Source organism: Cryptotermes secundus, unplaced genomic scaffold (genome assembly GCF_002891405.2).
Source record: "Cryptotermes secundus unplaced genomic scaffold, Csec_1.0 scaffold547, whole genome shotgun sequence".
Lineage (NCBI taxonomy): Eukaryota > Metazoa > Arthropoda > Insecta > Blattodea > Kalotermitidae > Cryptotermes > Cryptotermes secundus.
In genome coordinates this window covers 347,447-375,223 of record NW_019734361.1, presented here as the reverse complement: position 1 = coordinate 375,223, position 27,777 = coordinate 347,447, and the positions used below count along the sequence as shown (strand labels likewise).

Below are 27,777 nucleotides of genomic sequence, written 5' to 3'. Positions count from 1 at the left end.
AATAATAAACTGACAATGAATAATGGATATGATGTGAGGAAATAAACCATGACCTCATTTGAATTTGTGTCTGTTGTGCAAGCAGATATCAGTTTGAAAATACTGAATAATTTATGGAGAACAATCAAACTGTTATTCAACATTCATCAACTTCACCACTGTCAGTAGCGGCGGCGGGGGTGGCGGTGGCGGTCGTAGTAGTAGTATGGGAAAGGTACATATTGCCATGTATTCGGCATTTGCTTGATGAATATAGCAGATTCTGGATTAGACGGATTTATTGGCACTTCTATTATAATTACACCCAATTGTAACAGCTCACAATCAGTGACCATCTACAACTCGGTCCAGTCGTTACTGAACTACAAGTGTCTTCTCTTCCACTGGGACAAATGAAGAATCCCTGTTCACACACTGAACTTCTCAGAGTTATTCACAACTGGCTGTTTACTGCCCATCAGTTCCTCTTGGCACTATGTAACCTCAAGAATGTTTACCGAAGCGTTGTCTAGCAACAGTCATATATAACACGAAAAGTATAAAAGTTTAACCTTCAAAAGCCAGACTTTTAACATGGTGTTACCTTAGGTTAGACAGAGTTTATTTAAATGCCTGCTGCTGGTGCGCGTTTAAATGGCCATTGCTGCTCTGCGTTCAATTGTCAGTTCCTCTTAGGGCGCTTACATTGTATTTTAAAATGCTGTATCTAACACAATTCTTATGACTGGAAATTAACTTTGCCTTTATCAGCAAAGAACCTAATGCTGCATACTATAACATAAGATTTGAAAATACTTAGACGAAGAAGTTATAGTCCATTTCTAATGTTTTCTCGTAATTTTGACACATACTGTAAAAATTGTTCCCTGCTTCTTCATAGAGTAGTTCTGCATTATAAAATCACTCTGTAGTCTTGAACAAATACTAGGTGGTTCAAATATAACCGGGACTGATTTTTTCATAAACAAGCCGCACTGCGCAGCAGCTGTGCGACCTTGAGAGAGTGAAGCCGCCGCCACCTCCACCCTCCCTCCTGTTAGGGTTAGAACCTGTTCAGTCCTGTCTGGAAGTTGCTGAAGTGATGACTGAACAGAAGGTACCGCGGAGCGTGGAACAACGCATTGTGATCAAATTCCTCGTTGGAGAAAATGTCCCGTCCGCTGAAATTCGCCAGACTCCAATAACAGTATGGGGAAGAGTGTCTCTCATGGACCCGTGCGTTTGAGTGGTGTAAGTGCTTCAGAGAGGGCAGAGAGCACGTGGAGAATGAACCGCATGATCATCGGCCGCGAACATCCGTCACCAAGCCAAACATTGATCATGCAGACGCACTTATTCGTGAGAATGGGTGCATTACTATCAAGGAACTTGGAGCAATGCTGTCCATCAGTGTTGGTAGTGTAGAAGACATCATGAAATACCACCTGCACTATCGCAAAGTGAATGCACGATGGGTACCACGCACTTTGACGGACGTGAACAAAATGGTGCGCATGCAAGTTGCCAGTCATCTCCTACAGCAGTTTGAAGACGAAGGTGATGCATTTTTTAAGTCTATAGTGACCACCGATGAAACGTGGGTGCACTACTTCATTCCCGAGTCCCAGCAGTCATCACGCCAGTGGTGGCATACCAGTTCTCCCAAACCCAAGAGAGCGCAGAGGAGCCATTCGGCAGGAAAAGTGATGGCAACGTTCTTCTGGGACTGGGAGGGGGTTATCCATGTAGACTTTCTGACAGATGCCAGAACAGTCAATGCAGCTTATTACTCAGACCTCCTGGCAACAGACGTGAAGGAAAGGATCCGATCCAAGGGGGAAGAGAGGTGGAAAGCGGGTAGCCTTCCTTCAAGACAATGCACGCCCCCATACGGCCAAAACAATGGAAACCCTCCAGAAATTGAAATGGAACCTTCTGACACATCCGCCGTACAGTCCCGATTTGACACCAAGTGATTTCTACCTGTTCAGAAGGCTCAAATCAGACTTGCAAGGCATGTGGTTTGTGGACATCATCCAGAATGTTCGGGAGTGGATACACCACCAACCACATAACTTTTTTGAAAAGGGCATCAGGATGCTTCCAGAACGTTGGAAAAAATGTGCTGACTCCGGAGGGGAGCACGTTGAAGACTGACATGTGCAAGTGAGTGTTTGGCAATTTTGGTTTAAAAAAAAAATCAGTCCCGGTCATATTTGAACGACCTTGTACATGCATCATAGCTGAGATACAGAGTGCAATCAGTTTTCTGTCAGTTCATGGTGAATTCAAACATCGTAGTTTCGTATCATCATAAAATGGCAATGATACGTTGTTTGGAAGAAAATGAAAGGCAACTGATGTGCAAGATACGTATGTGACATGGAACTATGCATTTTCGGGTGTTAAACGTACTCCTCACTGTACCAATCATTGCACTTTGGATCTTAAAGAATAACTGGCAAACTGAAGGGAAAGACAAAGACCTCCTGAAAGACTTTGGCATTATTTGGAGGATAATATTAAAATGGATCTCAAGGAAATATGATGGGAGGGTGGTGGGCTGGATTCAGTGGTTCAGGTTATGATGGATACAGTGGCACACTCTTCTGAACATGACAATGAACCTACTCGGTCCATAAAAGACGGGAAATTTAAAAGTACCTGAGCAACTACTAAACTGACATACACATTGGATACTATTCTGGTCACAGAAACTGGTCTGTCGCCATTATAAATACAAACCTACATATTGCCTCATACCCCCCTCTCTGAAGATGATGACTGCAACTGAAGAGTTAAGGATGACAATTACTGGTAATATTCAACACTGTAGTTTAAGCTACTGACAGTGTCACTGAATAAGACATAAATAAATAAATATCATTATGAAAATGACTAAATCCATGGAGCACGACTTTTTGAGGAACTAAAAGTTGCTCAACCACTTGAGACATTCCCAACATTTTATGGAGCTGAAAGGTTCACTACTCTGCACACAAGAATCCACTACTGGCCTCTATCCTGAGCCAGACGAATTCAGTCCATAACCCCATTTCCCCAAAACATATATCTCTAAAATACATTTTAATATTATTCTCTGAACTATTACTACATGTATGGTATGAAAATTGTGTAAATAACTAGTCAATTTGAAATGCACAATTAAAAAGAAAAAGCCACATAACTGTGTGAATTCTCAACATAAATGCCTAATTTCAAATTATATTATTTTTCTTACTGAAAGATGCTGTCTACTGACATTAGTACTAAACTCCTTCCCAATTCCTGGCGAGTCCAGAAGATGGGAAGGGGTTCTAGCTTAACATTATTCAGCAGTGATTTTCCACTGCTTCCAATTCAAACACATTTCCTCTCTTCAATGGCTTGGCCACAAGCAGAATGTAAGCAAAAGGCAGGGACAACTTGGGGCGTGAGTTCCTCATAGCAAAACAAGAAAGAAGTCCCTATCAGATTTAATTTGCAAGCTAGTCATGACTGCCACAGACGGAGAAGACAATGCAACTCCTTGTGCACGGCAGGCCCATCACAGTGTCAAACAACATGGTGAAGCCTGTCTACATCCTCAATGGACAACTGGGGGATGGGGGGTCCAAAGCTTGGAGTGTTTGACTGTGGGAGGTTCCCACATGACCTGTTTGTCATTCATTTTAGCAGTGCTGTGCGAGAGGTTCTCAATAACGTCTATCATGATCAAGGGATGGGTATAGGAGGAACCAATACATGGCCTCCATGCACATCTGACTTGAATCCTCAGGATTTTTACCTGTGGGCACACGTGAAGAGGCACATAGTATTGTCCGTGCCTGTCAGACTATCTGCAACTACTCTGGCATCTTTGAATGTGTAACGTGTCTGGAATCCAGAAGAGTCACTTCTATGGAAACGCTAGAATAGACCGTTGCATAGGAAACAACAATCACTCTATTGTAGTTCTAACAGGAGTCTCCAGGGTTATACCAAAGGGTTCGTTGCATAGCAGCGACCGAGGTTATAAAACGGGGTTGAATGCATTCGCAGAGCGAGTCTGCTATAAACCGCCAGAGAAGACAGTACAGTATCGCCGAGATATTGTAAGCAGTAATTGTAACACTGCAAGTGGTAATGATTGTAAAGTGGGTAAGGTGAACAAGTGGAATAAATCTGCTATATCAAACACCACAGCGTAAACTTATTTGTAGCGTGACACACCCAAACACGTTACAATTGGATGCAGTGGTCCATGATCAGACATGTCAAGGTATGCTCTGAATCTCATGGAGGACATTTTGACCAATTATAATATGAGTACTCCTTCGGCTGCAACTCACAAATTAAATGTTTCCGGACACATGATGATGTGGAAATTGTTTCTTGTTTTGCTAAGTGGAATTCATGCTCAAATTTGTCTGCACCATTCAATTACATGCCATATACTGGGAGTCCCAGAAGGAAAGGTCAATATTTTAAGAGGTCATCAAATAGTATTGATCATTCTTAGCAGAAGGTGTATAGGTACATGTCCTATTCTTAATGCTTTTTCCAGGATTCAGCTATTTCACAGTACAGTTCCTTCTAATACTGGTATTTATAGTTCAAGTGACAGAGTTGGTACAGTTTACTGTGAACGTCCAAACCTGTTACAGTTCTCCGTGGACACTATGGTCCTCTTTAGCCATTTCGGAAGGGTGAATGTTTTATTGGCGAGACTGATTTATTGGCATGTTATGACTTGCTTTTCCTATCTGGACAGAAAACAACTGCCTTGTTTTTGTTTACATGCAGTATGGATGGCCAGAAGCGGACAAGGTCACTACAAGAGGCAAGTCTGTAGTTTTTCCAAGATGTGAATCTTGTTTTGTTGACATGTGTAGCTGTCATAAAGTGTCTTCAGAAGGGTGTAGCTGGTCCCTAAACTAATGAAAATAACTGCTCTCACATGTGGGGTTCCAAGTTCTATATCTTGGGAACTGTTTTATTCTCAAAGGTTTTTATGCGATTGGCTTGCGCTGATTGCATAATCAATTTGGCTAGTTAGAATCAGCCAATAAGAAATGAATTCTTGTCTGGGAGAAAGGCCGTCAATTTGAATCCTTCTTGAGGGATGAAGCAATGCTCTCGGAGGATATCAGTCTTCAAAAACTTGGCATTTTGAATTGATTGGAGGCAGACGTCATTGGATTGCACTCCTCATGTTTCTCTAAATTCATCAGTCCTTCACTTTGGATCGTTAAAAGTTGATAATATTAAGGGGCTGCATTGCTCAGTGCTTGCAAAGGAAGTTATAATATTTAGCTTCAGAATAAATAAACAGTTTGTGGACAGTGGAAGTTGTGTTGTTGATTTCAAGCAGTGGACTGGCTTCAAGCATGCAGTTTCTGGTTGCCTTAGTTACTGCCGTAACACAATCCTGATAGGAGTCAAGTGGTCTACCGAAGCAGGCACATAAGTACAAAGAAAGAAAGGGTGACAGTACCATTACTTAGTATAATACATTTTCGAAAATTCTGTCAACATCAATGCACTTTGCAACTCGTGTGGGGACATTGCATGTTCCTCATCTGTAAAGTGTATAGTGTACTGTACAGTGAAATAGCTCTATCTCAGAAACTGTTCAGAATAGGACACATATACATATACGCTTTTTTGCTTTGAATGACGGATGCTATGACCTCCCAGAATACTGACCTTTCCTCCTGGGACACCCTGTATATTTCAATTCAACATTTTACAGATACTGAAGTCATCATACCAACGAAAAACATTCATGTACAGTATCACTATATCTGCTATTTGCAGAGGCATATCAGTACTCGTATAAACAGTATCACTGCATAAACAGTACCTTACATTCCATCCACCCACATATAGCACCAACCCCTGCAGTGGTAAGATGTTTTATCAGAATTAATTACCTTGTGATTTAGATGGGTAGAGTTGCATGTCATTGAAGAGCTCCTGGACCTTCTCAGATGGTATAAAACTGGTTGTTCCGACACGGCCATACCACACCGAGTACACTTCTCTGGAACATCCAAAACAAATTAATTTTAATTTAAAATCATAAGCAAATGTAATGCATGCATTCTGTTGTTCACATTACACCGAAAATTAGAACTTATGATGATAGAAAGAATCCATGACAGATTGAAGCTACAAATGACAACTGGTCTCACATAATTATTCATACATTTTTAAGCACTAGCCAGAAGAAAGGAATTGGTGCAATCAGTGCCAACACATACTTTCATAAATTAACTGCAGGCTCTTTGGGGCCAATAATTACATAAATTAATATTCTATATTGAATCCATACGATTGCATTTTTAGGGAGGGTGGCTGTGTCTTGGTGGGGATGTATCATAGACCAGGGATGCATTGAGACACAGCTTTGGAACACCTCCTTGTGGTCCTGCTGGGCAACGACAGTCTTGGGGGTCTGCATTAGCATGAGCTTCTGGGGCTGGTGGCCAAGTTTCCACAAGGGGTGATGGCTATTTGACCAGATCCTCCCACGCGGCTGCATAATGACTTTTGGGTTTCATTACGATGTACCCGGGACGCATGCGGGAGAGCACTCCCATGGGGGTAGCTACAGCTATTTGAGTTGTCTCCCTAGAGTACCAATAAGGTGCTGCAAGCCTTAGGGCTCAACACTCTAAAATGGTTTTGACCAACCCATGTGGAGGGGTGGGAATGGGGGAGCTCAGAAGCAACCTACAGGGGCGATAATCTCGTGTAGGATGCCGTGGTCGCAACCTCATGACTAGTATCGCACTCCCATTTATCATCTGGGATACCCCTCTCCCCCAAACATGCACTCTTGGTCCTGGAGGCTTGTGGGGGTTATACTTATGAAGGACCAACTTCCTAAGCCAAGGTGGGAGGCATCGTGCCGAGGGCTGCATGGCACTGGGGTGGTTATTGGCCAGTGTCGTGAACAATCCCCTCAGGGCACCAGGCAGCACCCCATTGTATTTGCCTTCCACCCATACGGGGCTCTGTGGGTGGTGACCTCTTAAAACCCCATTACTTATGGGACCGAAATGAAAAAGGGAACCAAAACAAAAACCGGTCGCAAGGACCTTAAACTGAAGAGGGACCCCCCTTCAAGGGGATCCCTATGAGAAATGCTTCAGCAGGGAGCTGGAAGCTCTGGTGAACCATTAAGGGGCCCAGTTGCAACTGGCAAACCTGCTGTTGAAATTTCAGCCAAAGGCAAGGATGAACCAGTGATTCAAAACTTGCCAGAGGCAAAACCAAAAACTGCTCTCTTGAGAGTCAGTAGTACTGACACACCACTGCAGGGAGCCAGTACTTCTAACATACCTGCAGCAGGGGAAAGACTGGGACACCTAGGCTCTGGAATAGGTGGACCACGTCTGGCGAAGAAACCTTTGTCTGGGGCCGCTAGATGGAAGTTCGAACAGGCAAAAGCTGAGACAGGCAAAGCAGGAACTGGGAGCAGTCAGCAACCAGGGAATGCAAGCTCGTCCAAGCAGGGAGAAACCCCCACCGGCACCTTTAAGAGGCCAAGGTCGTAGGGCAGTACTCCTACAGAAACGGCTAGAACTCTGAAAAAGCCCAGGGACTGTAAAGGACCAGGGACTTACAAGGAGGCTCTGACCAATGTAAAGGTGGCTATCTTCAAGGATACTTACCCTGAGGATAAACTTACCAAAAACGAGTAAAATTCCATTCTGGAAGCATTGGGCGATGTGTTATGTAGGACTCCAAAGGAAGAACTACCACACCTGAAATCCTACAGACTGTTGGGAGGTGCACTTATCTATATATGTGCCGACCAACAGTCTGGTCAGTGGCTCATCAGAGCCACTGACAACCACAGGCTCAAATCAGGGACCAGGCTGAAGGCTACTGATGCCAGGAACCTGCCCAAGCCTGTTACAGTAGCTCTCCAGACTAGGGACAAAATTGCCCAAAACCAGGAAGAGCTACTGAAATTTATTGCAGACCTTAATTCAGGACTTCATACAGAGAACTGGAGGGTATTAGACAAGCAATCTGAGTCGAAAGGCCAAAGACTTATCCTATTCATAGACAGGGACTCCTATGCTATGTACAGAGGACCGGTCATAAAATATTTACAGGACTCTCACAGGGGACTGTTAAGGTGCTGGACGATCCTGAAGTTCAGCACAGGGCAGAACCCGTGACAGACACTGTATCTTCCAACTCAGTCTCTGAGGAGGAAGGGGATGAGGTACCCCCCCCCCGGATGACCAAAGTAAAATGGGTCAGGGGACCTCTACACACGGAACCCAGTCCGAGAAAGAAGAGGGACATAAGATGGAAATTTCTTCAAATCAACCTACACCACAGCAAAGCTGCCATGGCAGCTCTGTGCCAACAGCTAGCTGAGGGTAAGGCAGATATAGCACTTATTCAGGAACCTTGGATATACAAGTGTCGAATAAGGGGCTTAAATAATACAGGGGGAACAGTTTACTCTGTTGTACCCAGTAATAATGAAAGATCTTGTGCTTATATCAGGAATCATGTTAATGCCTTGCCTTTGCTGGAGCTCTGTTCTAGGGATACAAGAGTGGTAAGGATAACATACATGTATCGAGGAGGCAGCAGGGAGCTGATTATTGCATCCGTCTACCTTCCATACGACTCAGATGAACCACCACCAACTAAGGAAATGAGGGACATCATAGACTACTGCTTTAGCAGGAAGAAGCAACTCATCACTGGGTGTGATGCCAACGCACACCACATCTTGTGGGGGAGCACCCGCACTAACCCAAGGGGAGAGAGCCTTATGGAATTTCTGGTGAGTTCGAACCTGAATATTCTAAACCATGGTAACGAACCTACCTTTGGGGTTTGCAATAGGAAGGAGGTTACTGATCTGGCACTAGGGACAAATAGCATAAGAAACCTGGTAAGCAACTGGCATGTATCTCATGAGCCGTCCCTATCGGATCACAGATATATATGCTTTAAAATAAGAAAGATCACAGTAGATCAAACTACTTATAGGAATCCTAAGAGAACCAATTGGGAGTCTTACAAAGACGACCTAAAGGTAACTCTAGAGGCCATCTCATGTAATATACACACAATAAAGGATGCTCATCAGTCCGTTGACCAGTTGCAACGGGCTATTATCTCATCCTTTAATCAGAATTGTCTGGTTAAGACCACTCGCGGACCAAGGAGAATGCCTTGGTGGAATAAACAGCTGAGTGGGCTTAGGATCAAAACAAGAAGGCTGTTCAATACAGCTAAAAGAACAGAGCAGTGGGACACCTATAAGGAAGCTCTTGCCTGTTACAAGAAAGAAATAAAGAAAGCCAAGCAATCCTCATGGAGGAGACACTGCCAGGAGATCAATGTAGCAGGTGGTGCCAGACTCATGAGGATCATGGCAAAACAGGCGACCAATAAGGTCAGCACAATTAAGCTGCCTAACGGACAGTATACTCAAACAGGAAGGGAAACACTGAATGAATTATTCAGAGTTCACTTTCCTGGTTCAAAACTGATTGACAATTTGGATGATGGACAGGGTCAGCAGAACCTAGACACTTGCCAAAGCAAGATGAACAGGGTAGACTTGAACCTGGCCAAAGTCATAATTAATCAATCAAAAATAAGATGGGCACTGAACACTTTTAGACCATTTAAATCAGCGGGAACGGATGGAATTGTACCAGCACTTTTGCAACATGGAGCAGAACTTTTAGTTCCAAACCTATGCCGCATATATAGAGCCTGCATGGCATATGGTTTCATCCCCACAGCCTGGAGGCAAGTTAAGGTGACGTTTATTCCAAAGCCCAGGAAATCTGATTACATCGAGGCTAAGGCTTATTGTCCTATCAGTCTGTCATCTTTCCTTTTGAAAAAGATGGAGAAACTAGTGGATAGGCATATCAGGAACATATTGAGGACATATCCTCTACAGCGAAACCAACATGCCTACCAAATAGGTAAATCTACTGAAAGTGCACTACACAATGTGGTACCATGCATACAAAGGGCAACTGAACACAAGGATATTGCCTTAGGAGCATTCCTTGATACAGAGGAAGCTTTTGATAGAACGTCATTTGATATAATCAAACAGGCTGCTGGAAGGCATGCCATAGAGCCTGCAATATGCAGATGGATCAATGCTATGCTGGAAAGCAGAACCATAGCTGCTACATTATCAGGCGAAACCCTGGGGGCATCCACGTCTAGGGGATGTCCGCACGGAGGCGTACTTTCGCCTCTGCTGTGGAGTCTGGTAGTCGACGATCTCCTGTAGGAACTTAATGAAGATGGGTGTTATACAGTAGGATATGCTGATGACATAGCAAACCTCATAAATGGAAAATTCCTTTCGACCATATCAGAGCGTATTCAAACAGCTCTGTACATGGCCAACGATGGTGTGAAAGAACAGGTCTTTCCATCAATCCCAATAAGACGGTAATTATACCGTTTACTAGGAAGAGAACTAAAGGGTCTTAAGGAACCGACTCTCTTCAATAAGACAATCCAGCTCTCCAGCGATGTCAGGTACCTTGGTCTAGAATTAGACAAGGGACTGACATGGAAAAAGCAGCTGGACAAAGTCATTAACAAAGACTATACGGCTTTTTGGACATGCAGAAGCATGTTTGGTAAAACTAAGGGACTGCAGCCACACATTATACATTGGATATACACTGCGGTTGTGAAACCCATAATTACTTATGGTGCCACAGTATGGTGGATCAGAGTTAAATTCAAGACTAGCAAGACAGAACTTAGCAAACTGCAAAGGTTGGCTTGCTTAGGCATCAAAGGAGCATTTCGAACATCTCCAACAGCTGCACTGGAGACACTCCTTGGACTCCCCCCACTGCATGTACAGTTGGATGCAGAGGCCAGGGCGGGAATTTACCGTCTCCAGTGCAGTGGACAATGGAAACCTAGATCCAATGGTTTTGGCCATGCAGACATGACTCAGGACATGAAAAAAGAACCCATATTACAAATGGGGTCTGATAAAATGATACTGAGACATGTATATGAAAAACCCTTCACAGTCAGATTTCCTGACAGGAATGAATGGGAAGACAGGTTTCGGCCCGATAGAACAGGGGGACTGATCTGGTATACAGATGGTTCCAAGACAAATAAGGGCACTGGAGCTGGTGTGTACTGGTATGGCACAAGGCGGAAACTTAGTTTCACCCTTGGACAGTACACGACAGTATTCCAGGCAGAAGTATATGCCATTAAAGCATGTATTATGTAGAATTTAGATAGGAACTATAGAAATAGGAACATCTACATTCTATCTGACAGCCAAGCTGTACTTAAAGCGCTTGACAAACACCAGATCAATTCAAAATTGGTCTGGGACTGCCACCAAACCCTCATGGAACTGGCCAAACATAACAGGGTACAACTGTTATGGGTGCCGGGGCATGAAGGTATTGCTGGAAATGAAGCAGCAGACCAATTAGCTAAAATTGGAGCTGAACATCCGTTCATAGGACCTGAACCAGCCTGTGGCATCTCTCTAAGAGTTGCCAAACAGGCAATCAGGGACTGGACTAACATAAAACATAAGAAATACTGGGAATCCTTAACTGGACTCAGGCAAGCAAAGAGACTCATATGTGGACCTTCAGCTAAAAGAGCGAAGGAACTGTTGAAGCTCAACAGGAACCAGCTACAATGGGTGGTAGGACTACTTACAAGACACTAAGTGATAGTCCCACTTGTGAGAGGTGTCAGATAGAAAATGAAACAGCCACACACATCCTGTGTGAATGTGAGGCTTTAGCTTATTTAAGACTACGTCACTTGGGTCAGTACTTTATGGAACCAAGTGACTATTTTGGCGGCCCCAAGTCCAAAATCCTGCGCTTCATCCAAAGCGTGGGGTTCCTGAGGGAATAATTAAAAAAGGGGAAGCACAACGGACCACTGAGGTCTAGGTGCAAGGGCCAAGAAGGCCGACCCCGATACATACAGTCATTCATTCATTGCATTTTTAAAACTAATTGGATCCTGCCACAACTGAGTTAGTCACTGGCTTCCAATCATGGTGGCCCAGGTTTAATAGCAGATCAGATCATGTAGGATTTGTGGTGGACAAAGTGGTATTGGGACAGGTTTTACTCCATGTACTCCATTTTCCAATGCCAATTCTCATTCCACCAACCGCTTCACATTCCTTAATAAAAAAAATTAGAAAATAAGTAATTAGTGCAGGAGTTCATGATACTTGTGATTCCTTAATACAGTGGAACCTTGCTTAACGAGCACCTCTCATAACGAGTAATTCGCATAATGAGCAAAACGAATTGTAAAAAAATGACTCGCATAACGAGTGACGAGAGGGGAAGTCCCAGATTGTGTGCTTGCTACATCAGTCTGTGTTTAGCACTTGTTCCGCTAGCATCTTAGTGTCGCTTGTGATCACACATTTTTCCAAACTTGTGTTCAGACATACTGTTTGTGATTTTTTTGTGCAAAGTTTAATAACCCTTGCAAAAATGTCCCGAAGAAAAAGCCGCAAAAAGAGCCATAAGAGAATAAAAATAACCGTAGAAATGAAACGTAAAATCATTGAAAAGCGAGAACGAGGTGTGAGCGTGACTGATCTAGCACGCACATACAATCAGTCTACATCAACGATTTGCACGATTTGGAGTTGCTTTGTGTTTCACAGCAAGAAGTTGTGGAGGAGAGTCTGTCAGAGGAGGAGGAGGAGGAGGTGGAGGTGGAGGTGGTAACAGCAAAGCAACAATCTTCTGGCGCAATAAGAGAAATGCTGAAAACATGGGAAACTGTTGCATTGTACGTTGAGAAGCATCACCCTAATAAGGCAGTGGCTATGCGCGCTACAAATTTATTTAATGATAATGCTGTGTCGCATTTTCACCAGATTTTGAAGCGTCGGCAAAAACAAATGTGTCTAGACAGCGTTCGAGTAAAAAAGAATTAGATATGTATCATAAATAATAAACTAATTATTTCGATTATTTTTTTGTTTTCTGCAAATCGAATTCGCATTCCAGGTTGGTTCATTCCGCATAGAAGAAAAGATGAAGATGATTCACGCTCCTTAACAATGTATATATAATTTTCTTTGAATAAACGTTATACATAAAATTTTTTGAGTATTTTTTTCGGCATGGAATGCATTATTGTATTTTACATTAATTTATATGGGAAAAATTGTTTCGCCAAACGAGTGTTTCTCATTATGAGTAAGATTCTGGAATGGATTATGCTCGTTAAGCAAGGTTCCACTGGATAATGTAATTTTATAATGCCCCCCCCCCCAACCCCAAATATAGTGATAATGGGAACTAGATAGTTTAACATCCTCTCTACGCCTACAATACATAATATTTCCATATAGTTAACAAAGAAATCTGAGATATGTTTTGCTGGCTTCGGGTACTGTATTTTACTCGTAAATAATCACTGAGAATTAGGAGACCCCCTTTAGAGTGGTTTCACACCGGGGAGTCATGATCAAGAGTTTGAGAAAACCACGAGTTAATACATTAAACCACCAGAATACAATAAATATATGTATAATAATGTGATATGATTAAGGCCGTGCCATACCTCAAGCGGTTAGTCACTGGCTTCCCATTGTGGAGGCCCAGGTTCGATCCCAGGTCTGGTCAAGTGGGATTTGTGGTGGACAAAGTGGCTCTAAGGCAGGTTTTCTCCGAGTACTTTGGTTTCCCCTGCCGATCTTCATGCCACCAATTGCTCCACAATCACACTCACCTAACATCTGGGGCTGGTACAATTGGCCAGAAGTGGCTGCAGTACAAGGGATTTAGTCCCACCCCACTAGCAATAAAAAGAATAAGAGACAAATTTAAAATATGTTTACAAATAAAACAGAGGAAGTTAACAGATAAAAAATTATTAAAAAACTGTGTCCTTCTATTAAGCGATTTTATATATTTTCAGATTACTGCCAGTACAATTATAATTGCACTTAATCGTGAGCTACATAGAATGATCCGCTATGCCAACACATGATGATATAGCAGACAGACGACTGTTCTCACAGGCACACAACAAACTGTATACTACAATGGTCACATCTGAAGATTATGAATATGTTAACAAATCTATATGTAAAAAAATCGTTATCATTTGTAAATATATATTACAATCCTCAACTTCAATGCATTACTGAGATAGTGAAGGTTTAAATTTCAATATCTATGTCTCAGTAAAACACTGTTCAGTATTACACAGTGTTCTGTGTTACATTCATTCTATACATCCTCTTGATCTATTGACAGTGGAACAGCTCTGATATTATACTGCAAGTTAATACAATACTTCCTTCCACAATCCGTGCTCAAAAGAGGCAAGAGGGGAACCTCAAATCCCAAACTGATTACAATGTCCTGATGAACAGGACATTCCATCCAGACAATGAACCACAACAGCAACAAACAACATCCAGGTGGCACAAAGGGCAGTTCAAGAATGAAGGAATAAGACAATGGTTGAGACATAATCCTTCAGGGTACTAAATCATATGAATTTTAATAGCATAAACCAATAAAACATAAATTCATAAAGTTACAGGATCAATTCCCAATGATGTCATTGAATTCTTGAACTGACAATCCTTCCAGCCACATTAAGGCCCTAGTATCGACTCAGCCTCTAACAGAACTGATTACCAGGAATCTTCCTGGGGGTAAAGGATGGCTGGCATGTAAGGCTGACAACCTCACCACCATTTGTGAGCCGACGGTCCAGAAAATGTGGAAACCTCAAATGTTTCACCACTCTATGGGCCTCATGACCTATTTCAGGGACAGTTTTACCTTTTTATAGGGAGATATAAGTTCTGATCTAGAAAATCTCAAACTGTGTTGTTAAAAAAGTTTTAACAGCAGCAAACACATTCCAGAAATACTTCACAGAGAACATTCAAAGTGGAGGAACTTAGTTCTTCAATTTCAAAAGAAAAAACACACAAACAAACAAGGAACCTTACAAAAATTCTTCAAGAAATGAAAAGCATGTCAACAAAACCATCAGTGAGTTAAACTGCACGACTCATTCAGTCCATTTATGATGAGTGAAAAGGTCATTACATTCATCAGTTTTAATGACATTGATCCCTGTGGTCACATGGGTGGAGAGGGGGAGAGAGGGAGGGAGTGTGTGTGTGTGTGTGTGTGTGTGTGTGTGTGTGTGTGAGAGAGAGAGAGAGAGAGAGGGGGGGGGTGCATAGGTGCCTCTCTCTGTAACTCTCTGCACAGTACTGCAGATCTTGCAACCATGTGATCCAAGCACGATCACCAGTGATAATGTTCAAAACTTGTAAAAATATAGCTAGCCCTCACACAAAACTAGCTGTACTGCCAAGGAACAATATGATACTTCTTTCTGCATGTATGGCCTTACACATGCAGTTCCACAGCAGGAACAGCAAGGGCCAACAACTTTTATAGAATGTTTAAAAACAATAAAATTAAAAAAAAATTATATCAAGTTTATGAACAAAGTAACACAATTTTCTGAAATTTAAAAAACAAACAAGAAGGGGACAGGGGTGGGCTATTCATTCCAAACTGTGTGTGACCTTGCATATGGCAACCCTAAATGCACACTTGTCCCTCTTTACTATTCTGCAGTGCTGTTCTTTTTATTGCAATGTTAAGTGTTAAACTTACTGTAGATGCAAATTCTAATGGGTTCTGATGATGGTGTGTAACACTTAGAATTACTGGATTTTTCTGGGCTTTGTCCATTGTCTGGTATTCTAAAAACTAGAGAACACAACATTTCAGAAACTGGACATTTCTGTCCTCAGGTGAGGCAGGAGAGAGATACTCTGTTGGGGCCCTTAGAAAGAACCAACCTCAATCACTTCAGATTCACTCAACAGAACCAGTTTCCAAAACATCGTGTTCCCACATCATGCGTGCCACTATTTTTCTTTAATACGTTTGTTAAAATGTATTAAAGAAAAGCAGTGGCACGCACACAGAGAACCTGCACAAAATAACACGCGAGCTGTGCTGAAAGCAAGATGTAGCCGCTGCAGCACATATAAGCATAGAGCAGGTATCTCTGTGATTTTGGTTTTTAAATCTAAATTTAAATTTTAAATATTAAAGCTAAATTGAGATTTTAAAATTGTAAACCAATCGACATGTGAATATTCATAAAACACAACTGACAAAATCGACAAGGGGAGCTTTGGAATATCAGGTGCCAATTGACGACAGAAAATGAACAATTGGAAATCTGGAACTTAAATGTTAATATTGAGTGCATCGTGACAGCTACGTGAAGTGAAATACACCTGATGATGGCCGGTTGTGACCAAAACATGTACTGTGAAAGAAGGGGGACGAGAACTACAATAAAGTGTTGCATTTACAATGGAGTTTGTATTATACATATAGAAGTGTGGAATGTAACAGGATGCTTAAACATAATATAACAATTGTTTCCTTAAACAGAATTAACCTCCTCGTCTTTGAAGCAGAGATGAAATGTGCTTCCTGTGAGGTACGGACTGAATTTTTGCATATTATTAAGAAACTGAGCCTTTATAAAGGTGCATGTCTTGTGTCAAGGCAAGCAATGTACCACTTAAAAGATTATCTCAAATAACAGTAACAGAAGAAATTTAACAGCTAATTAATAATAACAGACATGGGCACCTACCAGGTTCATTTTGGGGAGTCATCAGAAAATTTGCTTACTAATGTACATATCAGTTTCGGTTCACCCTACAGTATTCAGGACAAAACAATAATTTAAAAAATTATTTTAATTTCTGGTATTAATAATTGGCCCTTTTAATTAAGATTTCAGTTTTGGATTCGGGAGCAGATGCTCCCCATGGCACGCATATTGATGTTCTGAAATCCAGTGACAAGAATGAAAACTACTGAGAGCTAACAGCACTGAGCTGTTAGGAATATTTTTCGCAATGGCATTGTCATATCCCAGTCGGTCGTCAGTTTTTACAACTTTAACACTTCAAACCTCATAATTACGAGCATGTGTTGATGTTAGTTAACTGCAGTCAACTTGAGGTACTACCAGCCAATTACTAATTTGCAGAAATCATTTCATTCCAAGAATATGCAACTCGTTGTTTTCCTAAGCATGGAGTAAATTACAGTGTTTGAACAAGAGTTTCACGGGATTACAACATGAGAATACTAAGCAAATTCCCACTACTACTCAGTTCTCATTCTGTCAAGGTTCTTTTCTGCATCACTGTTCAGACAATGTTGCTGTATGAGATTTAAGGTTCCCAAAAACTCTCTTCTGGAAATGTGACGCTGTGTAATTTTGTAGTGTCAACATTTCTGAGGAACCCATCTACCAAACTACACACAGCAGCATTACAAGTCAGAAAACAGTAATCTTCTGTGATACTGTAGTTGAACAAATCAACACATTATAACTCACTCACGGAGCTGAGCCCTTCTTGAGAAGCTGCAAACTGTGCAGCTACTCAAGAACTTCCCAGCATTTTACGGAACCTGAAGGTTTATTACCGTGTTCACAAGAACCCTCCACTGGTCCCTATCATGAGCCAGATCAATCCAATCAATACCATCCCGACCTATCTCTCTAAGATCCATTTTACTCTTGCCCACCCACCCACGTCTTGGTCTTCCTAATGGCCTCTTTCCTTCTGGCTTTCCCACCAATATCCTATATGCATTCCTCTTCTCCCCATTCGTGCTACATGCCCTGCCCATCTCATCCTCCTTGACTTTATCATTTTAATTATACTTGGAGAAGAGTACAAGTTATGAAGCACTTCATTATGCAGTTTTCTCCAACCTCCTCTGTCACTTCATCTCTTTTTGGTGGAAATATTCTCCTCAGCACCCTCTTCTCAAACACCCTCAGTCTATGTTCCCCCCTTACCTTATAATCAGAGACAGCAGACAAGAAGACAAGAGGTTCTGGACTGAATGGTAGCAAGCATAACGCAAATTCAATCTCCTCTTAATTTCCTCCTGAATCAGGTTTTGATTTGTTACAGTCATTCCAAAAAATTATTTTTATTTTTAGGAACTGACTGTATCAGTAGAAAATATGATTAATAACATATAGTGCTTAAGTAATATTCTCTGAACTGTCTTCTTCTCAATTTGCAAATTATTTTCTGTCCGTTGTTCTTTATTTATCTCGAACGAACAAATGCCTTGCCTCTAAATCCTCCTGCAGATTTTTATGAACGTAATAATTATTCTTTTTCAGCTAATAATCATGTAATACTGTAACATGTATATCATATTAATATTTAGGGAGGTTTCAAATCCTGGCCTGGTAATAGGTATGTTCCTTCAGGCAGTTCTCATGACATTCCCTCACATCCGGGCAAGAAGTGCTCATCATCCTAACGTGTCACATACACCTCCAGTAGTTCACATAACATAATCAAGGAGCAACCACTTCTCAATTATCATTAACTAAAAACCAATGCTTACTGCATACAAGAAATGACTCAGCTTCAGAAGTCCACAAGCAACAAAACTACAATATAAATAATTATTTTGACAATCATGGTCTGAACTTCTAACCATAAAATGTTATTTTCCGTTCGGTATTAGCCAGTTTCAAATCATACAGTAACGAAATATTAAGACACTTCATGCAACACTTTCTTGTCTGGAATTTGTATGTGACAAGCACGAAATACAAAATTATGCTTAAGTGTAATATGTAAATATAATATGTAAATGCATGCATCTCTATCACAAATTCAACAGAATTTGCAACTGTCTTAACTTAAACATTCCGAATCTGTACCAAAAAATATCCAATTTTAGTAACTTCTAACCTACGATTCATTCCTAAGTTAACATTTCACAATACCTACAGACATTTTAAACACGGCATACTTACACTATAGTTTTACCAATTCTCTACAGATTCGTGCTCCTAGCATACATATGTATCGTTATCTTACCTCCTTTTTAGTACCATGCCAATAACAGGACAAATTCTTGCTAGACCGAAGTTCGATCCAGCCCGCTACCCGGTACCATGATATTTCACTTCCTTTCACTTTACCTCTCTGGACAAAGAGAGTTGGCCATTACCTTCATTGTGGAAATCGGGTCGCTACTAATTCATTGGGCCTTTGTCAATATTCTTGCAACTAGAGCTATCACGCATTTCGAATGATCTTCTCATATAATTCGACTGTGACTTGGCCATTTAAATGTTTCGATAACTGAAACGATACATCGCCAGTCCACGAGAAGTAATATCTGAACAAATGCCTCCACTCCACAAAAAAAAAAAAAAAAAACTTGTGGCCATAAAACTAAAAGCAGATAACGTTATTTTGGGGGTATATCGTTACACGTGTTCCACGGAATCCCCTGACTCAAGTAGATGAAGGGCCTTCGTAAACTTGGTCCTCATATTCCTTATAAATTGGCTAAATATTCTGGATTATGCTCGTGGCAAATTCCTTAGAAAGTAAGCTCTGGAAACCTGATAGTCACGGACCAAATGTCTGCTATGTAAAGACGTTTCCATACGGGTATAGGAAGGATAAAGTTTTCCCTGTGCTTACTGACGAACTACTCTATGAAAACATATGGGAGAGGGGAGGTACAGTTCCGCATATTCTCAGCCTCCGCATTAGATGGCGATAAGCTTCACGCGTCGCAGGGGAGAAAGAGCTCCTCGTACCAATTGTACAGATGGCTTGGTGGGGTCCGGAGTAAGTCTTGACACTGCTGCGAATTGAACCCCGATTCCCCGAACGTCAGTCGGTAGCAAAGTCACTATGGCATGAGCAATTCCGTATAGATAACAAATAAAATACTGTTTCGGTTGAATTAACAATTATATTTAACATACCAGGAAAACAGTAAGATCCAACCCAGTTCACCATGGAAACAGTCAGACAGTGCAATTTCCTTTCTTGGTGTGCTGGTCAGCAGGGTAGAGACGCCACTAGCCACCAAAGTCTACAGGAAACCCGCCCACACTGGCTGGTACCTCAACTCTAACCATCCGCCGCATGTGAAAAGAGGTTTGATTCAGAGTCTGCACAACAGGGCTTCCACCATATGCCAAGAACGACAATACCAGGTTAAAGAAATCTGCAGTCTGAGAAGTGATCTCCAGCTCAGCGGTTATCCGCAAGGTTTCACTGACTCGGTCGTTAACTCCAAGGGTAGCAGGTGTCCGAATAGAGAGCAAAAGTCCTTACGCTCTCTGTACATCCCATATGTGAAGGGTGTTTCTGAGAAGTTCAAGGAGTTCACTCACGAGAACTAGGCCGGAAAGAGACATGTAACAGACGGCACAGTGCGTCTACAGTATTCCCTGTGAGTGTGGCATAAGTTATATTGGGGAAACAGGTAGACCTCTAGCCGTGCGGCTCCGTGAACAGGGANGATTGTACGCACTGTATAAGGAATCGGCCCATGTGGCATGCTTATCCAGTCCAATCAGCCAACCCAGCTTGGACATTTCTCCTATCAGCAGTGAGGTTTCTATCTCAGAGAAGATCTGTATGACGTGACAAACTCTTCATGCGTTTCCACAAGGTTTCAGTCTCAAATGTTCAGGTTACTCCACAGATGGCACTTGTGATAGATATTACATGTCTTCACAATTTTTTCTCTATTTCTTCGCACTGGTGCTCATGCACTTGTTTTTTTTTTTTGTCAGCTCGATTTCTACCACGAATTTCTACCTCCTTCTCTATCCTAGTTCCACGCATGTGCGTGCTCTATCACAATTTTTATTTTATGGTTTCTTGTTATCTCCCACTGAACTAGCCTAAGTCCTATATGTTGAAATATCTGGGTAAATCTGACAGGAGTTGTCTAGTGATTGAGATTAGCTCTTTCTAAGAGGGCTGAGTAGTGCCCTTTCTCATCTGAAGACGGAAACAAATCCAGTTTCCGAAACGTCGTGTCCTCTATTGCCTACAGTATCCTCTAGTACCTAGAATTCCGGACAATGGAAAAAGTCCGAAAAACCAATAATTGTGTGTCGTCCACCCTCGTCAGAACCCTTTAGAATCTACAGGATTGAACATGGTTACAAATAATTTTACTTTCAGGATTATTCTGTTATTTCAAGCGGTAAGTGGAAATGAGAGAAAAAGTTACAGAGCAGCACCATCCTTTGGAAAGAAAATAAATTTGACAAGGAATTTGTGTTTCACAGATAATGCATGCCGACAGTCAGTTTCAATTTGCTGTTCAGTGTCGATCGGAATGGAAATATCTCTGACTTCCTGAACGCACTTGCCGAAGAAACCCAAGGAATTTTTCGTCTGTTTTTAATAGCGATGTCAGAATACCGAGATAACGCACACCATGTTTAACACGTTTCGTAGTGTAGGGGCAACAATGTGGGAACACAACAGCCAGTTTGTTTGTCGCGATTATGTAATTATTTCACTGTGAACGTTAAGGACACAGGGCTCACAAAAACGTGGAAGTACGTGATGATCTGTTTACAAGCTGCGGCCAACGCTGAGTTCAGCGCCAAGACAGTCTCCTAGCCCATGATTCATATATTGTTTCTAACCGAAACATAGTACACTCGCCTGCTGCAGTAATAAGCGGGAGGGTCGGTAAAGAGGCCACAAATAATTATAGCACTAAAAACACGTGATATTCGAATCCCCATAAACATTTCTCGACATATCCTCCAACGACACTGACAATTGCCCATCGTTTACCTGTGCGTCGAGACCTACAGTCTTTTGACTGCTGTCTCAGCCACTTCCGCACCTTGTCGGGCGTCCTTGAGAGAATTTATCGACCCAGTTGTGAACCGCTTTGGGCACCAAACACTTTCACCCGTAAACAGTAAACATTCTTTTTAATATCCTTTGCACTGAGTCCTTTTGCCCACCAAAAAAAAACGCACAACTGCGCTCTTCATTAGTACACTCCTCAAGCAAGGTTGTCATTTTGACTGCTCTGTGAACATGCGCCTGCCATGAAGTGCACCAGTGCTCGTACCTAATGATACACATGGGAAACCTATTTACGTCCATTACAACCGGTTTACTCCCATCTGACATTTTCCGTTTGTGTTTTAGACCAATCGGTCACATTACTTTCCGGCTTGTCACACCGTCTGAAGAAATAGAAGTGCGTGTGATGAACGCGAAACATCTGTTCGCACGGAGGAAGTACAGTCCTTCCCTCCAGTCATCTACCGGACGATGTAAGAGCGCAAAGATACGCTTTCCGAAAATGACTCTCGCACCCGGCCATCCTGAATGTCGAGTAATTCTTCTCAAATGAGCTCCTCCCTTCCGTTCCGGTGGAATTCCCTTTCCCGGCCATATGAGAATCTGTTTCTAAGCCACTGCACCCGCAGAGAGTTCAGTGTTCGTATCCTACAGCCGTGTGCGACGTTCAGCTGAGCTGCTCGTCTCCTTCCTGCATGGCTACGACAGAGACGAGTGCATCCGCGCTGAATACGACAGCAATGTTCACGCCGTTCTGGAACAGACGCGTTGAGGGCAAATCATGGCCACCAAATACGCCAGATCTAAACCCCTGAGGTCATTTAAAAGAAACAGGCACACGATCACCCTATGACGTAACCCGGCCGGCGTGTAAGGCTGACAACCTCACCGCTATCTGTGAGATTATCGAGAAAGCGTGGGAGCCTCGACGTCTCACAAACCTATGGGTCTGTTACAGGGATAGCTAAACCTTTTTACCTTATCAAGAAACTGGACAATTTCACTGTCAGCTTCGAGGGCGTTACACTGGACATGTTTCGGTTTCAGAATTTATTCATATGCTATTATTACATTCACTAATACAAAAACCGGATCAGATTAGAAGCACCACATGACGCCATCGCCTGTCTTCTTCTTCCTCCTCCTCCTCTTCTTCTTCATCTTCTTCTTCCTCCTCCTCCACTGTTTACATTGCACTGTTACATTCGCAAAGCATCCGATGGGATTTTTAACCAGCAAAAAATAAATTAAATTCTAAACTAGCCTAGATCATTTCGTGCGACAGTACGTTACATTTAACACCTTGCTGGACATGGCTCATATATGTATATCTTTCCTGTTGCTCCCACTTTGAAGCATAGGGCATCCGTGAAACGCTTTCCAAAAACAGTTGGTATAGCTACTTGGACGGGGGATCAGCCCGTCGCAAAGCCGCTACCTTCAAAGGACAACACAGACAGACATGCACGCCTTGGGTGGGAATCGAACCCACGATTCCAGTGTTCGACAGGGCGAAGACAGTTCATGCGTAAAACCACGCGGCCACTCTGATCGGCTACGGGCCTACATATGTAACAGAAAATCAAATTCACATTAAATTTATTACAATCGTATAAAATTGTTATACACCACGAACTCGCACTACGCTACAAGCCGGGAGGTCGCTGTTGGATTCCGTAAGAGATCACTGAATTTTCAATTGAACTAATCCTTCCAGCCGCTCTATGGCCGTCCGGTCGACTCAGCTAACAGAAATGAGTACCAGGAAATTTCCTGGGGGTGATGAGTTGCCGGCCATCACGTAAAGCTGACCTCACCGTCATCTGTGAGCAGATTGTCTAGAAAATGTGGGAGCCTCGACGTCTCAGAACTCTATGGGACTCTCAAGGCCTGTTACAGGGACAGCTTTACCCTTCTTTTTACACCCCCCTCCCAAAAAAAAAAGAAAACACATAAAGACCAACTGGTTATTCTGTTGAAATACTTGTTATTTATTCTAAGAATCATAAAAGTAAAAAAAGTACAGCTATTCCTGTCCACTGGGTTTAAGACGTCGAGGTGCCCACATTTTCTAGACAATCGGCTCACAGATGGCGATAAGGTAGTCAGCCTTATGCGCCGGCCGCCATTTACCCGCAGGATGATTCCTTCTACTCATTTATGTTAGAGGCTGAGCCCACCACACGGCCATAGAGCGGTTGGAAGGTTTAAAAATCCAATAACCTCTTCGGAAATCCAGCACGCGACCTTCCGGCTTGTAGCACAAGCATTTGCGCTGCCGCGTTCACCCTGCTAAGAATCATATAAAATCCGTGAATTCACTGTGAACAAAATTCAGTGTTTTTAAAGTTATAGCAGGTGGTACCACTGCCTTATAAGTTACCCGTATTAACTTAAAAATAATCAGTCGCATATCCAAAACTAACATTTTAATAACATCCGCAAACCAACTTCCGGCTATCACTTGCCTGGAATAAAGACTGCGGGAAACAGGTATCAGAACAATTAGAAAGCAAAGCTTACCATACGGTGCAAGAGTTACACAACTCTGGTACTTCACATGTAAGAAAACAAAAAGATGTCAGCAATTCTTACTTGCCATATTATGCGACTACTGCCGCACAATTGAATCAGAATTTACCGATGAAGTAAGACGTTCTTCCGTACTTGCACGGCTCTCCGGGGGAACCCCACCTCCTGCGTCTCTACCCCCGGGGCACAGACTGCCAAGCCTGAACCTATAAACCTTTCTCTACGCCGCGATAAAACTGGCTCTGACGTCATACGCTACAATGGGAAGTGATGTCAGGCAAACTTTACTCCACTCCACCTGCAGCAGCTGTTTGTTGATGCGTGCGCATGCGCGTCTGAGCTACGAAACTTCACAAAAGATAGCAGACGCACGGAAAGTCTAGATGTGGTGCGGAGCTGTGGAAGATATCCGTTACTTTCTTCCGATGTAAGAGAATGTTGTTATTTACGCTTTTATTTTTTCTTTGTACAGATGGGCCGAATTGTATATACAAGCAAATAAGGTGCAAAGAACAGAGGTCAGTTCCTCACAAATGTAAACATTACCCCTTTCATAGGGATCATCTGCCTCCATCCATCAAAGTGTGTGGCGTCCATCTGAGAAGATCGTAAGAGTTAACATTTATCGCCGACCTCACGTTTCGGTAGAATGGTGCTTCGAATTCTGGAGGTCCCGTGTTAACCGGACACCGTACATCCTGAATATCCTCGGCTCCTCCAATCAAATGTTTGGGATAATAACTCAAATTGGTCACGGCCCGTTCCTTCCACAGCCTTTCCAATTCATTTTTCACTAACCACCCCAGAATTCGACGCTATTTGGTACGAAGTGCTCAACTAATTAAGCACTACGCCATGAAGGCGTGTGGGGGGAGTGGATGTATAGGTCCACATTTTGACCTCGGCACTAGATGGAGGTGAATGGTCAATTCACGCCCCGGCCGCTTTACCCCAGGGAAAGATACCCCGGTACCCACTGGATACGTTGAGTGGACTCCAGAGCAGGTCTGGACAACATGGAGAAGAAGAAATTCTTGACTCTTCCAGGACTCGAACACCGACCCTCGGTCGTCCAGCCCGTAGCCAGTCGCTAAACCGACTGCGCTATCCATAAGCTACTCAGAACATGGTTAAATAAATTACAAGATAAAAGACAAAGCTGCCCTTGAAACTAGCCGTGGAGGCCCATAAGGTTGTGAGACGTCGAAGTTCCCACATTTTGTAGAAAATCGGCGGTGAGGTCAGCCTTACGCGCAGGTCGCCCTTTACCTCAGGAAGATTCCTGGTTAAGAGGCTGTGCCGACCCGGGCCATAGTGCGCGGCTGGAAGGTTTAAGTGAATAAAAAAAATCCAATGACCTCATAGGGAATCGAACCCGCGACCTTCCGGCTTGTAGCATAATGCCTCAGCGGTACCGTGTGCCCCAGATAAATCACGAATATAAAATAATATTCACCGATGGGAGCGCGTATTTCGAGCGATTGCATCTGCGCAACTCCAATTAAATGTAAATTAACGAAAGGCACCGAAGTGTTTGCTTGCTATTTGGTACACGGCCACGATTACGTTTCAAGGTCAAGAACATTGGCAACTTCTGAACACAACTGTGGTCCACTTAATTAAATGGCACGGAGCGTCACGTCTTGTGCGGCCATAACTGCAGCATGTCCTGGCATGCCTTCCAACGGCTTCGGCTCGATTCCCGGCAAAAGCACAGTTCTACTATGAACTTCACAGTATCCCAAACCGGCTCTATGGCCCACCAAGCCTCCTATACAAAGGGCCCGCGGTAGTGTAGTTGGATGAGGCACTATGCTACAAGCCGAAAGGTCGCGGGTTCGAGTCCCGATGGGGTGGATTTTTTCAATTGACCTAATCCTTCCAGTCGCACTATGGCCCTGGGGGTTGCCTCAACCTCTAACAGAAATGAGTACTAGGCCGGAGCGTAAGGTTGACAGCCCTAACAACTGTGAGCCGACTGTCTAGAGACAATGTGGGAGCCTCGGCGTCTCACAGCCGTATGGGTCTTCACGACCCGTTACAGGGATAGCTCTATCGGAAGAACCGGGATAGCGCATTCGGTACAGCAACTGGCTACGAGCTGGGCGACTGTGGGGCCGGAGTTAGAGTCCCAGTAGGGTCAAGAATTGTCCCTTCTCCACGTCGTCCAGACCGGCTCTGGGGTCTACCAAACCTTCTATCCAGTGGGTAGCCGGGGTAATTCGGCCGGGGCGTCAAGCTGACCGCTTACCTCAAGATAGTGCCATGGTCAAGAAAGTATGGATCTATACATCCACTCCCCCATACACCTTCATGGCGGAGTGCTTCATTAGTTAAGCACAGGGACAAGTTTTAACTGTTTACAGGGGGCTCTGTTCCCCGTGTACAGCGGCCGGGGCGTGAAACTGACCATTCACGTCCCCATCCAATGCCGAGGCCAAGAATGGTGCAGCCATATCTCCGATCCTTGATACACCTTCACGTTGTGGTGCTTAATTAATTACGCACAGGGACAACTTTACCTCTTGGCATAGCTTCAGCTAGTAACGGCTTTCAAGCAGCACCAGCAGCCGCCACCATAATTACTGGCCTCACTGGCCTAATGGGTGTCTAGGGATAAAGCGGTCACAGCACGAACCTGACTACTAACCTCTTACCTGCTGGAAACATTTCAAATGCGTGGTAAGTCGTTTTGACTTGGTGCTTAGACAAAGGGGGATATTTACCTTAACACAAGCATGGTGACGTCAATTCACTTCTTTACTTGAACCTGTATCAAATGATAAATTAAAATGCAATAAAACACTTGCCGGGAATTCGAACCGCGAACTCTGAATATCCCAACTCACATGTAGCATTTTTCCTGTTAACAGACAGTACATGGATCTTCACAAACCTCCAAGATCTTCCAATGCTGAATTTTATTTAGGAACAATGTCTTCGTTCGCCCACTTTCCTTCCTTAAAATGAATACAGTTCGGGTTTACAAACTCTCCATGCTATGCTTGTGTTCATTCCAACGTATGAACCACTTGACAACTTTTCAAGTACATAGCCCCATAATTTTTAAAATCCTAAAATCAGTAATAACATCATGGCGGATGCGCGAATTTCTGAAGCGGGAAGAACACTAGCGCCACTTAGTATACTTTAGGATCTCGGAAAAATACGAAACTATTGTAAAGAAAATAATTTGAAAAATGGCGGCCACGCGAAATATTGTATTTTTCGATTTGATGTCGATAACTAATGAAATGCGAAATTTAGTAAACAAATACATAACATTCTTTGTTGTTTGTATGTGAACAATTGGAGGAGCCATGGCGTCGGTACGATTTCGGACACGTGTAATGCAGTTCTGTAATGACGGAGTAATACATCTTTGCAGTAGGGAAACATGCTTGAGAGATCTATTCAGAACCTCTTGCTGCACACGTTCTTACACACACCTCCACAGATAAAACCGAATATATTTCCGCTGGCATAGCTGACACTAGAGCGGAAGAGAAATCTCTTTCGTGGCAGTTAAAACGGTTATT

At 42.8% G+C, this 27,777-nt stretch overlaps 1 protein-coding gene across 9 annotated transcripts in view; it reads right to left on the bottom strand.

Annotated features, from left to right (window-relative positions):
- LOC111868871 overlaps positions 1-27,777 on the bottom strand; it is a 314,970-nt gene that overhangs the window by 90,685 nt on the left and 196,508 nt on the right. For 6 of the 9 annotated variants that reach the window (XM_023859916.2, XM_023859917.2, XM_033753210.1 and 3 more), the window contains one exon: positions 5,895-6,004. In XM_023859916.2, the coding sequence (XP_023715684.1) occupies positions 5,895-6,004 (110 nt within the window). The other 3 variants (XM_023859920.2, XM_023859921.2, XM_023859919.2) reach the window with 3 other exon arrangements.